Below are 13,415 nucleotides of genomic sequence, written 5' to 3'. Positions count from 1 at the left end.
GACATACACTAAACTAAGGACACGGACCACAATAGACTCAATAACTGCTTTCAGTGGTTTTATGTCCCGAACAGAGGAAAACAATCAACTCCTGTAATTTCTGACTTCGGTATTGGAAAAAAATCGTCTTGCCGTATTTCCATTTTTGCTGATGGCAAATCCGGTACACCCCATGTCAATATGTAGACCCAGTAATTTTAAATACGCTGTTTGGTCCTGCTGAATTGTTGAAAATGACCGTTTTGACCCATTTGCGGAAGCTGAGCCTATAAGCGATATGCAACAGGCACTCAAAGCATCTAATCCAACAATGTTGAGTACTCAGGCCAAGATCGAATACATTTCAGTTGTTAGAGTTTATCGACATTTCGTCAACGTTATTGAACTCTGTCGATGTTGTTACACAGATAACATCTTTGGGCCGATGTTGTGTGTGTTATAGCGTTTATAGTTTTACCATCAACCATAGTCATTATGAGGTCAAATCTAACACTAAGTTGTGTGTCACCAACTTTTAAAATAAATGGATACAGTTCTAAATTTCAATATTATATTCATCCGATCACATTCTTGACGGGTCGTGCCAGCAACTTATTTAATCAATGATTTTAAAATTGGTGGACGATGGAAAACAGTTTTGCCAAATGACTATTTCCCCTTGTAACAATTTCAGTGATACAAGTGATGTCAGGATTACATTTGCATTCAATTTTGCAATGACCTTCTGAAATTTCGATCTAAGGACAACACTTCTTTTTATGGGCTGATATTGAGTTTATGGTGGGTAGATACTTTTTGCAGGCTGCCTCATTATGTTGAACACACTACCAAAAAGTCAAGTAAATTTCCGTGCCCTGAGACCAACACATGTAAGCGGCCCAAATGACGTAAGAATCAGTTGAAAGAAACGAAAAAATAAATTCAATCAATCGTACTTTTCGTCGAGTTGCGTATGTTTCGGTTTGAGAACACTTAATTTTACATGACATGTTTGTTTACGTTCCATAATTTACGTCAAAGATGGATTACGTCTCGTGTAAAATTAATTATTTTTAAGTGTGTACATCAACCGTAGGTGTACAAATTTTAAAATTCACCTAATTAGGAGGGGTAACTTTACTTTACATTTAGCACAGCTTCAAAAATATTGATAAATGAAAAAGAGTGTTTAAATACCATCGTATAAATGATAAGTATTCATTTTGCAGTGAACAAAAATAATTCACAGTTAGGAGGTGACACCCAAAATATGCACCCTGAGTGTCACGCTATGCTCCTGTGCCCTCAGGAAAGTTAACAAAATCATATTGAATTCAATCCCATCATGCGAAACGTCAGAACACGAGAATTATAAAAAGAATAGCATTATTTACAATATTATGTACGCTGGACCACATTGGCAACACACGGATATGTTTCTGGATACCCCGGGGCAATAATATACTACATGTTTTACGTTGGAATAAAAATAAGAACACGTAACACATGTATCTCTTACATCCAATGAAAGGATTGATTTATTACATCCTCTGCATATATTTCATACAACAAATGTAATGGCAGTTCTTGCAATGGACTGCATCATACAAGTAAGCTTGTCCAGAATGCATATTTGTGTATAAAACCTTTCACGAGATGATTTTCTAGACGCAATGCATTTGAGGAAACAAACTTCGAAAGCCAACACAAATTACAAAATTATATTCAAAACCATTCGGTGACCACATTGCAGAATCTGTTCATGTCGCTGGAAATTGCAAACATACTTGATTAAAGAAAAGAGAAATGAAAAGAACTTGGTCAGGAAAAACATCATTGCAATCAAAAGCACTACGCAATAAGAAGGTTGGTGTTGTAATCCCGTCAAATGTGGTCTGTCTAACCCCTTGTTTACATTTTCACTGTATTATATATTTTCACATGTTTAATACATGTTTACATACCTTTATCAACAGTCACAGAAGAAGTACAGCCTACTGAAGGGTAACGATGCCAACAAATGTCAGAAAACACATGGATTTATTGCATATAAATTAGATCGTGAAAGCCCCACCGAACGAGAAGTTTGTTTCGATTAATTGTTTTGACGTTTTGTAAGTCCGGGAGATACATGGTATTTTTGAATCAATGGTAATCTACCATGGATTGAAGTTTTTCCTAGAACCTTGTGAATTTCATATAGAACTGGTCCATTTTGTGGTCCATTTTACCCCTTCTTCCCCAAGTATATAATCAAATAATCGTAATCCTTGACAGTGACACCGAAACACACTTACATTGTATTCCGTACCCAGCGGTTGCGTAATCAGGTAACTCATGATTCCAATAATGCTGTCTTCTCGTTTCATTTCAGATGGGAACGTTCACTATAGCTTTAGCATGGATTTCGTTGCTGGTGATAAGCACCAGCACGACCTCGATCAGCTTACGTAATTTGAAACTCGATCCAACCAATTCAACCGACACAGACACAGCGCCGAAAAATCGTACGAGCCGTCAGTTTGCAGCTCCCTGTCCCTACCAAAATATGTTTGGTGGTTCGTTGTGTTCTGCCGGAGTCCAACCGATTTCGATGCTTTGCCCAGCCGGTAGCGTCCTAGAAAACGGACAGTGCGTCGTCCGCCAGTCGTACTGCCCGGGAGGTTTTACGCTAGCGGGAAATACTTGCGTTGGGGCAACTACGTGCCCATCGGGATATTCTCTTTCCAACAACATGTGCAATCGTCAGCCGATCAAAGTTCCGGACATTTGCACGAAGAATACCGCATTGCCCACATGTCAAGCAGGGTATACTTTCTCCAATGGTCAGTGCGTAAAGCATGACGTTCAGAGTTCAGTTATGAGAAATAAGACATCATTGATCACGGCTTCCGCGCGTTGCCCTGAGGGATACCAAATAGACGGACAGAACTGTTTGTTTTACGAGCGCAGACCAGCCACATGTGCACAAGGTGAGTTGCGATTGGGAGAGTGTGTCGTTCCGGCGGTATGCCAACCACCATACACTATGGATTCATTCGGTCGATGCGAGCAATCCATCCAGCAACCGTCAGCTTGTCCTCCTGGATCACGTTTCATCAATGGCATTTGTCAGTACGGCGCACCCACCTGTCCACAAGGCTATAGATTTTCCAATAGACAGTGCATACTGGAGCGGACGGTTTCGGTTCAGTGCGCCAATGGAACCAGTATGATAAACAACTACTGCTTTGTTTCCGAAGCCAAATGTCCAACAGGCTACGAATCACGCAATAGCCAATGCGTACAGGTACGGTACGATCAGCTACGATGCCCTGCCGGTAGCACTATTCGGGATAATGTCTGTGTAGTTCAAGAGGTTAGCTGTCCAGCTGGCTACGAACAGAAGGACAGCCGTTGCAGTCGTTTCGAGAAACAACCCGTAATTTGTCCTTATGGATCCAGTTTGCGTAACGGTGTTTGTGTATCAGAGCAGGAGGTTTGCCGAAGGGACTATACATATGATGAACGATATGGAAGATGCATGAAGTATGATCAGCGACCTGTATCGTGCCCGGCTGGTTTTACTTTGCGAGGAGAAGAGTGTGTTACCTCTGTTAATTGTGATATGGGATACATTCTACAGAATGGAGAATGCATACGAATGGAAAAAAGCAGTGAGAAATGCCCCATGGGAAGTCAATTGAGGAATGGAATGTGCATCACAGCTCAACCGTCTTGTGAAGTTGGCTACCAGTTCGAAAATGGAGTATGTGTCAGGCATGATCGGAGACATCCTGCCTGCCCAAATGGATCTCAATATATAGATGGTAACTGCCGACTTCAGAATGTTGGATGCCGCCCACAGTACAGGCTTCGAGACGGACAGTGCGTTCTAGAGACTTCCATTCAACCTAGATGTCCATCGGGATATACGTTTTTGAGAGGCTATTGCTTGACAAGACCTTACTGTGACAGTGAATACACCTTGCAAGGCGGACTTTGCCGAAAACAAATTTTTCAATCGGTGATATGCCCAGCAGGGTCAAATCTACAGGACGGCGTTTGTGTTAGTAACGACTTCGACTGTATCACTGGCTTTGAAATGCATAATAATATGTGCGTTCGGAGGCATACAACGTCCGCAACCTGTTCCGGTAATGCGGAATTTAGAAATGGTCAATGTTTGATTAAGACAACTCCATCGTGTCCGTTTGGGGCAGCATTTTCCAATGGCATGTGTACCACAGTCCAAACAATTGCACCCACCTGTCCAGCAGGGTACTCCTACGCAAATGGGATGTGCCATGGAACGATGGTTTCAAACGTTGCACAACAGGCACCATCGCCTTGTATTACTGGTGTCTGCAACCAACAACCATGTGGTTACAACAACTATTTATGTGGTGCCCAACAAAACTGTGGATCATGTGGACAAACTCAGCAGGCACAGTACATCACCACTACTCAAGCGGCCGTATGTCCTGCTGGCTACGTGTCCGCAAACGGAATGTGCACTCGTCAACAGACTATTCCTAAACAATGTCCACCTTCGCATACCATGCAAGACAATGAATGCGTCTTATATATAGCCCCAGTCTGTGAACATGGCTCTGTGATGGAGAATGGACGCTGTGTTCGATTAGAACAGATGCCACTAAGCTGCCGAGCAGGTTTCATTCTACGAGACAACCGGTGCGTCTACATGAGTCCAGAATGTGGTGTTGGTTTCCACAATATTGGTGGAAAATGTACTCAAGCGCACGAAGTTCAACCCCGTTGTCCATCTAATCACAAACTACTGAAAAACTTTTGTGTTGCTCAAGCAGAATGCTCTTTTGGATATGAGCTGCGTGAAAATGCGTGCTATAAGATCGAATACGAAGCTCCACAATGCCCTCCCAACTTTATGGTCCTGGATGACTATTGTGTTACGACGATTCAATGTGAACATGGATACAGTTTTGAAAATCAGACCTGTACTAAGAGTGAGCAACGTTCGGTCAATTGTCCACCAGGATCCCGGCATTTCGACAACTTCTGCATTGTTCCTGGTCCCGCTTGTGATCCTGGTTTTAGTTTGCAAAATGGTGAATGTGAACTTATGAAACGGAAACCAATCGTTTGTCCTCCCGGAAGCTTCCTCCAGCGTGACTTCTGTGTTGTGCAAGCTGTCTGTAATCAAGGCTACCAGATGATATCTGGACAATGTACACGCCACGAGCTAGTTCCCACACAGTGTCCATCCGGCTTTTATGTTGAAGGTAATAGATGCACCTCCAAGAGATTGACCTGTCCGAATGGTTTTAATCAAGAGGGTGCAGAATGTGTCCGACATAACTACGAAACTATGACATGCCCCGCAGGTACAACGTATCGTAATAACCTCTGTATAAAGGGTCAACCTTCGTGTGATTTTGGATTCAAAGAAGAAAATAATCGGTGTGTGAGGTACTCATACCAAACGGTACAATGTCCGCCAGGTGCAATTATGATGGAAAATCGTTGTGTAATGAATCCTACCTGTCCAACCGGTTATCGATTTTCCAGAGGTCAGTGCATACAAATCCAGTATGCATCAATGACCTGTAAGGAAGGTACTCTATACAATGGCAACTGTATGGCTCCTGGCCCCGACTGTCCGGTTGGTTACCATTTTTCGGAAGGCCAATGTACCAAGAAAGATCACATCAATCCAACATGTTTATCTGGAGGGAAACTTCAGCAGAAGTACTGTGTCGTAGGCACTCCTATCTGTCCAATCGACTTCAAGCACACCAATGCCATGTGCTTGAAGATTTCTACAGCAACCGCTACCTGTCCACCCAGCTACACTAGCCGTGATGGTCGGTGTGTTTCTGAAGTCCACTCTTTCGATTATGTTTGCAATGCCGAATACACTCTACAGGGTTCTCAGTGTATGAAGACTTTGTATGCTGCAGCCTCGTGTTCGGCCGGTTATACTCTACAAGGAGGAATTTGTGAAAGTGTAACCTGTACGGCTGCTCCGCAACCACAAGCCAACGTTCAACAGTTTGTTGCGACTGGTAACACTGCTACCGTGATCCAGCCTTCATATGCATCACAAATAACCAATGTCGTATCGTACACACCATCACCATTGATAAATACTATAGTGGGATCGTCAGCTTACAGTGTACTACCAGCTAACAGTGCATCAACAGTTTACACTGCATCAACAGATTCTATCACAAGCGAATTTGATGATTTTTTCAAAAACATACATGTCAGCAGCTCCTATACGGCAGTTCCGGAAATATCCTCACTTTCTAGCAGCTCCTATGCGACAGTCTCAGAAATATCCTCTCTTCCTAGCAGCTCCTATGCGGCAGTCTCAGAAATATCCTCTCTTCCTAGCAGCTCCTATGCGGCAGTCTCAGAAATATCATCTCTTCCTAGCACCTCCTATACGGCAGTCTCAGAAATATCCTCTCTTCCTAGCAGCTCCTATACGAAAGTCTCAGAAACGTCCTCCTTTAATAGCAGCTCCTATGAAGCAGTCTCAGAAGTAACCCATGGAACGAATACGGAAGAACAAATCTTCACTTGCACAGTGTATTCACCAAAGATTTGTACCAACAATGATGACGTATGGGATTGTACACATGAAGTGTTTTCTTATGTTCGCAGCCGCTACTGCGTGGAAGACAATGCAAGCCTGTATCTGACTCTGGACGAAACCAGCTACGATGACGAGAGCAAGATATTGATCATGGCTGCTAAGGGCACTGATCAATACGTGGAGGAGTATGATGAAGACTACAGGAGTGAAATTGGTACGTAGACCATTGATTTTAATCTTCATTGCCATTATTTTATTTTCTTTCAATTTTTCAACAGATTGTTCCGGATGCACCTATGGAGAATACAGCTGCTCGAAGAGTTGCTACGAATACGAATGCGAAGAGTGCAGGTTCATCAGTATGCGGGACTTCTGCAGTGATCATCCTAAGCCCACTCAAGGTTGTTCCATTGGTGAGGGATGTCGAGGAGACTTCTGTACTTCTGAATGATACGTTTAGTATAATTAGCTCTGTTAAACTATGGTTTCTGGAAATCTTGAATGAAGACAGTTAGTGTATTTAATAATAAAAACCTTAAAATATATTTCGCCTTTTGCTTTAGCTGTGAAAAAGGCGAATTAACTGGTGTTCATTCATAATATACTTTATTGCTGATGTTGCTGTGCTCATCTACCTCTCTCCGCTTTTGCTGCAGTTCCGACACACTGAAAATTTTTATTCGTTAATTCCTTCACACTCTTGTCGTAAAAATAGGTTTCGTACATTACACAATTTATTCGTTAATTATGCGAAACATTCGTATTGCACGTCGTCAGGTAATTCGTACGATACAAGAACTGAATTTCGTAATTATGTAAACATTGGCCTTTTAACATCATTCTTGCATTCGTGAAAACTACGAAACCATTCGTTCACCTACGAAAATGTTTTGTCCATAGTAAATATTGCACGCGCTTTCTACATGTATGTTACGAAACCTTTCTTTATTGCACTAATTGAATTGTCTTGAGGTTTAAATGTTTACATACATTCACGGCCAGAAGTAAAACAATAATTTGTGAGTGAGATTGCGTGCAACTCGTGGCGAAAATTGTAAATTTCGACACCATCATGTCAACCTGTAACAGAGTTATGTGCGGTTTAAAAACCCGATCGATTTTGGAAAAGGCATAATTTAGGAGTGCAAGCCAAAGCAAAATTTGAACAAGCTGTTCCTGTCGCAAGAGCTAATTAATATGCCTATTTTGCTACTGTGGTGATCAAGAAACAACTCCGAATCTACAAATGGGGTGAGTAATTGACCGTCTTTTTGTAATTTACCGACCGACTTAATCCTGAAGCAGATTGAAGTTACCTTGGAACTTGCTGCGTTGTACAGCAACTCCTGATGCTGAGTGCTCCACTCATGGAAATGAACATGGACATGCTACGATAGCACTGTAAGAGATGTTCAATTTTTATTTTGCTCAACTATTTGCAACTTTCTAGTGCGTGAGAATTATTAATTAGTGAACATTTGAATTTTCCCTGAGCGTTCCTGAGTGAAAAATGGCAAATAAAGATTTTAAATTGACAACCTTCAAAAAAGAAAATTTCATTTTAAGCACATAATTTCATTCCCTTGGTATTACTTTTCGTACAATGTAAGCATTTTGATTCGTAGGTAAACGAAATAATCGTACGATTGTTATCCATAGATTTTTTTCTGACGAATTTTACGTATTTATGTTATGAAACATTCGTAGCAGCTGTGGTAACGTTTCGAATGTTACAAACTAAACGATGTTGGTTATTTATACGAAACTAGCTTCTTATGAATTACGAATCTATTTCGTTGCAGAAAACAACGTATGAATTCGTAGCATACGCAATCGATTTCGTTGTATAAACGAAATTTTATTTTCAGTGCAGTATTCGCGTCACTGTACTGGTGACCTTGACCCATTTGCCTTAGCTAAATAGTGTCTTCGGGAAAGTTTGTATTTATTTAAGTGAAATTAGGGTGCTCCCTATTAGTGCCAGGACTTTTATCCGGATCTGTTCGTAACCCAGATATCCGGAGTCCGGACGGATATTATTATTGTTATTATTATTATTATTATTCATTATAGACGTTTTGACATTACATTGTCATTCGCCTCATTAGAAAAAGAAGAAAAACATATATATATTTCAACTAACAATTGAGATTGTTTCAAAAACTCAATCAATTTCTTCTCCTTGTTCTTTTGGCAATCGAGAATACTGCGGACACCCCACTATCAGGTATTTGGCGGAAAAAAATCGACTTTGACCAAGCCTTTTTACGGAATATTTAGTCGAGAGAAATCATTTCAACTAAGAGAAACCCAAAGTTTTATACTTCCATCATTTCCAGTTTCTGAGATATCGATCGTCAAAGTAAAACAAAATGCGAGAAAAAGGGACGCGTTTCGAAGCAAACACGCACTTCAATAGAAATCAGTTTTAGATAATTATTCCAAAAAAAAAACTACAAGACTATTTAACTTCGTTCAAAAGCTAATATAATAAGCTTTCAAACAATGATAACAAAATTGTAATTTGAAAAAAAAACACACACATATATAGAAATTTTTACTTTGTTAATCTAGTTTTTTTTTTAGGCTACCCCGGCGTAGTGGTTAGCATCCAAACCTCTCACGCCAAAGTCACGAGTTCAAATCTCACCCCCGGACAAGTCACGAATGACCCAAGAGTGTTTAAGTGACTATAATAATAATAAAAAAAAATCTTGTTTTTCAGATTTCCACTCATTTCCAGGCTTATTTACAGCTGTGTGGAATGTTTTGAGTATACTCTAACAAAACTGAAGTGGTACAAACTTGCATATTTTGGAAATAATGCAAATTAATTGTGTGTGGTCACCATGGGAGTTTTCATGTCATGCTAAATAGTGCTGGTGGACAAATATTTTAACGATTCTTTTGTAACTTTTGGATTTTGTTGGGCTGGGATTAACAAAATATGTGGTTTATATTTTTTTCAATGTAATGGCCAACATTAAAAAATTTTAAAATGTCGGTGGGGAAACAGAAATGTCTGAATCATAAGATTCATATACTTGCCACTAAATACAAACAAAAGTGGCTTGAAGTTAATCGCATTAAGCACATCAACCTCGGCCTCAGGAATAAAACAGGGAAGACCTTCAAAATCTTTCTCGGATTTGAGCGAGAGATAAAAACGTCGCATAATGAAGCAGTTGATCCTAAAGTCGATACCGTCGAAAAATCATTGTTATTAGCCGCTTATACCCGAAAGGATCTGAATCTAGTTAAAGTTATTGGGCATATTTTGAAAAGCCAAAATAGTTCTAAAAGAAGCTTTTAGTCTACTTACCGAAGGTGGATTGAGTAGATTTCAATATGAACTAATGCATAGAGAAGTGCCTTCAAGATTTCCACATTATGATGGAATCGGAGCAGTGAAAAAAATATGTGCCCCTCCTAGTGAATTCATCGAAGAAAGCGCATCGGAAAATAAGAGTGAAACTCTAGGCGCTGATGGAAAATACAGTGGAACGAATCGTTAACATAATTGATGTAGAACCCAACGAGTTTATGGATTGCAACGATATAAATTCTACAGAATTGGTTCTTCTTTGTTCCTTGGGTATGGACGGATCAACTAGATATTCGCAATATAATCAAGCGCTACCAGAAGGATGTCAGGATGAATCAGATATATTCTCGTCAACCTTAACACCAATTCAGTTGTTCATGTATGTCGTAATCGGACGTCTTGCCTGCTGATTTCTTGCCGGTTGGGATTGCTGCTGCCGCTCTTCTCTATGGGTAAGGCCGGTGCCACTAACCGAAGGATCCAAGCCATCCATCTTTGAGTGAGTTTTCTCTTCGGGTGGTGCTGCTGCTGGTGTTCTTCTCTACGGGGTGTGTGCTGCTGATGCTAGACGATGTTGACTGCTTGCTGTCCGTGCCAATAATCGCTGGGTCAGCTTTTTTTTTTGAATTAAAATGATCTTTATTTCTCGTATTTATGTGGTTTACGTGTTTGAGTTATCAAGTGACACAGTTGCGTCTTTTTAACTTTAGTTCCTAGTCCTATCAGGCCTGTTTAAGAGAATGACCACCTTGGTAGGATAGGTTGTTTTAAATTGAAAAAGGAAACTACTTATAACTTTTATTTACAACTACAACTAACCAAAACATCTAATCTACTAAATCTACTGTATACAAATTGCTTATCAAAGCAAGTTTAGTGTTAATTTCGTTAATTTTGGAATTTATTTTGGCAATGTCTGCCTCTTCGTGTAAATTTGTTACTCTAGTGTCGAAAAGACGATCAAGTACCATCCTCAGCACTCTATTCTGAGCGACCTGGATTTTGTTCCTGTGAGTCTGTGCACATGATTCCCACACCGAAGCTGCGTAGAGGATCGCAGGTGCTATGATTTGTATGTAGACAGCCAGTTTGTTCACCCTTGAGAGGCGGGATCTGCGGCAAATCAGCGGATACAGACATCTAACCAGGGGTGTGGAGTTGTTCGCCTCCCCGTGGTGCACCCTGGAAACGATGGACCACCAGTGCTGCGGTACTGATCCAGTCGGCTAATCGAACAACAAACGAGGGGAAGCGCCGGAAGGTGCCTTGCGATCGATGTCAGTAAGATCGCAAGTATGTATACTGACACACTGGCATTATGTAGGACACTGAGTGGAAACTTACCATAAACCACGCTACGGGCTGGCACTCAAGGTATTTCATTCTCTTAGTAGAGTCGGGTGGAACCGGCCGAAACGACGTTTGAGCTAATGCCTTGTTTGTCTCCGTCCCATAAAACCCTGGCAGGCCTTAGAATACGTTCCTCCCGTGCCACCCAGTTGGGGCTGCGGTGGGAATAGGTTCGGTTGAGTTATTCCCGTCTTACGCGATCCGGCTCTGAACATAACGCCCCATGAAGGCCTATGTCAACCCTCGTCATGGACCTCACTGCTCGCATAGGCACCCATGGGGATCAATCAGCGACTATTCCATTTGCACGGTAGGATAGCGGTCTAAGGGGGACCCAACAGTCGGGATGATTTCAAACAATCATCAAAAAAACCAAAAACCCCAAACCCCAGTTGAACAAGTCGCCGAGGAGGCGACCGCGAACCCGTTCGCGAAGGGAGGTCTACCCAGATCTCCCGAACACAGAGAGCCGAACAAACGGTCGAAATCTCCGCGCGATGCAGAGACAACGGCCGGGATCGGTGGACAGCCGGAAGAGCAGCCGAAGGACTGGCCCGGGCTAATCAGAACTATGAATAGCTTTGGGCCCCTCCCTAGGCTGCTGGCAATCGCGGGACAACTCGACGCCATAATTGAGTTCACGAGTACGAAGAGCAACATCGCGAAGGACCTAAAGCAGGCCTTGCGACAGCTCCGTGCAAACGTGAACGAGGCCCAGGACGACCACGAGCGGCTCAGGAAGCGACTAGAGGTCGCAGAGAGGGCGGAACAGAAGGAACCGAAGTCTACCCAGACGGACGCCTTCAACTTCGCGGGCAACAATACGATGTCCAGCGAGGCCCTCCACTTTGCCGTTACGCAGGGACAGAAGCGTAATCGACCCTCACCTTCGCCAGTAAAGGGCGCAGCACGCCCTAAGAGACGGAAAGTCTCTGTGCAGGTGGAGAGTGCGGTGGTGGACGTACCGAAGAAGAGGGCTGGAATAGCCAATAGAAATACTGAGAAACCTAGCGGCTCCAAGGGCGGGAAGCAGGGCGGTAAGAAGGGTACCCCCCCGAAACCCCCGAAACCCCCGAAACCCCCGGACAAAACTGCCCCCAAGAGCAGTGCTGCCCGGACCAGGAACAAGGGCGAAGCTCTCATCCTCAAGACGGACGCGTCGAAATACGCGGAAGTCTTGAAGAAAATGAGAACGGACGAGCGCCTTGTGGAGATGGGCAGTAACGTGAGGAGCATCAGGCGCACTCGTACAGGCGAGATGCTCCTGGTGCTCAAACGTGGTGCTAAGGACCAGGGACCAACCTACCAGAAACTGGCAAAGGAGGTTGTTGGTTCTGGGGTGCAGGTGAAGTCGCTAGGCTCGACTATCACCATCCAGGTCAAGGACCTGGACGAAGTGACGGAGGCGACCGAGATAGTCACGGCGCTCCGGGAACAGTGTCAAGTCGAGGTACCGCAATCAGCGATTACCTTGAGGAAGGGCCCGTTCTCCACCCAAGTGGCTACCATCAGGCTCTCTGCAGCTGAGGCCAGAAAGGCGGTAGCCGCAGGGAGGGTGCGAGTGGGCTGGTCGGTCTGCCCCGTCAGTATTCCCCGACCGGTGACGGCTTGCTTTAGGTGCTTCGGTCAGGGCCATGTGGCCCGTGACTGCAAGAACACCGACAGGAGCAAGCTTTGCAGATGGTGCGGCTTGGAGGGCCATAAGGCGCGAGGTTGCCAAAAGCCGCCGAGGTGCACTATATGCGCGGAGAAGGGGAATACCCCTACCAACCACATGGCAGGTGGCCCCCGCTGCCCGGGGTCCAAGAGCAATGCTGCTAAGGCAAAGAGCAATGCTCAGCCATGTTCGAGGTAGCGCAGTTGAACCTGAACCACTGTTCGGCTGCCCAGCAACTGCTGTGGCAATCGGCAGTGGAATGGGGAGCGGATGTCGCAATCATCTCTGACCCGTACCGCGTCCCAACCGGCAACGGGAATTGGGTCACGGACGCGTCGGGGATGGCGGCGATATGCACGATGGGGAGCTTCCCCATTCAGGAGGTAGTCGTGTCCAACTCGAGCGAGGGATTCGTGATCGCCAGGGTTAACGGAGTATACTTAAGTAGCTGCTATGCTCCGCCCAGGTGGTCTATCGAGCAATTCTCGCAGATGGTGGACAGACTGACTGCGGTACTTGTCGGCCTAAGACCGGTGGTCATT

General features: G+C 43.6%; 1 protein-coding gene across 1 annotated transcript; it reads left to right on the top strand.

The window, feature by feature from the left end:
• The first annotated feature begins 2,353 nt into the window (after positions 1-2,353).
• Positions 2,354-13,037, top strand: LOC135702296 (zonadhesin-like). The gene is made up of 5 exons (XM_065223324.1): positions 2,354-6,005; positions 6,396-6,755; positions 6,820-6,978; positions 11,609-12,899; positions 12,998-13,037. Exons 1-5 carry the CDS (start codon positions 2,354-2,356, stop codon positions 13,035-13,037), a joined length of 5,502 nt encoding a protein of 1,833 aa, XP_065079396.1.
• The last annotated feature ends 378 nt before the right edge of the window (positions 13,038-13,415 follow it).

Source organism: Ochlerotatus camptorhynchus, unplaced genomic scaffold (assembly GCF_037179485.1).
Source record: "Ochlerotatus camptorhynchus isolate MF236.1 unplaced genomic scaffold, CSIRO-AGI_Acam_v1.1 ptg000191l, whole genome shotgun sequence".
Taxonomy (NCBI): Eukaryota; Metazoa; Arthropoda; class Insecta; order Diptera; family Culicidae; genus Ochlerotatus; species Ochlerotatus camptorhynchus.
The sequence above is the reverse complement of the archived record's forward strand: the minus strand, read 5'-3'. Positions and strand labels throughout refer to the sequence as shown.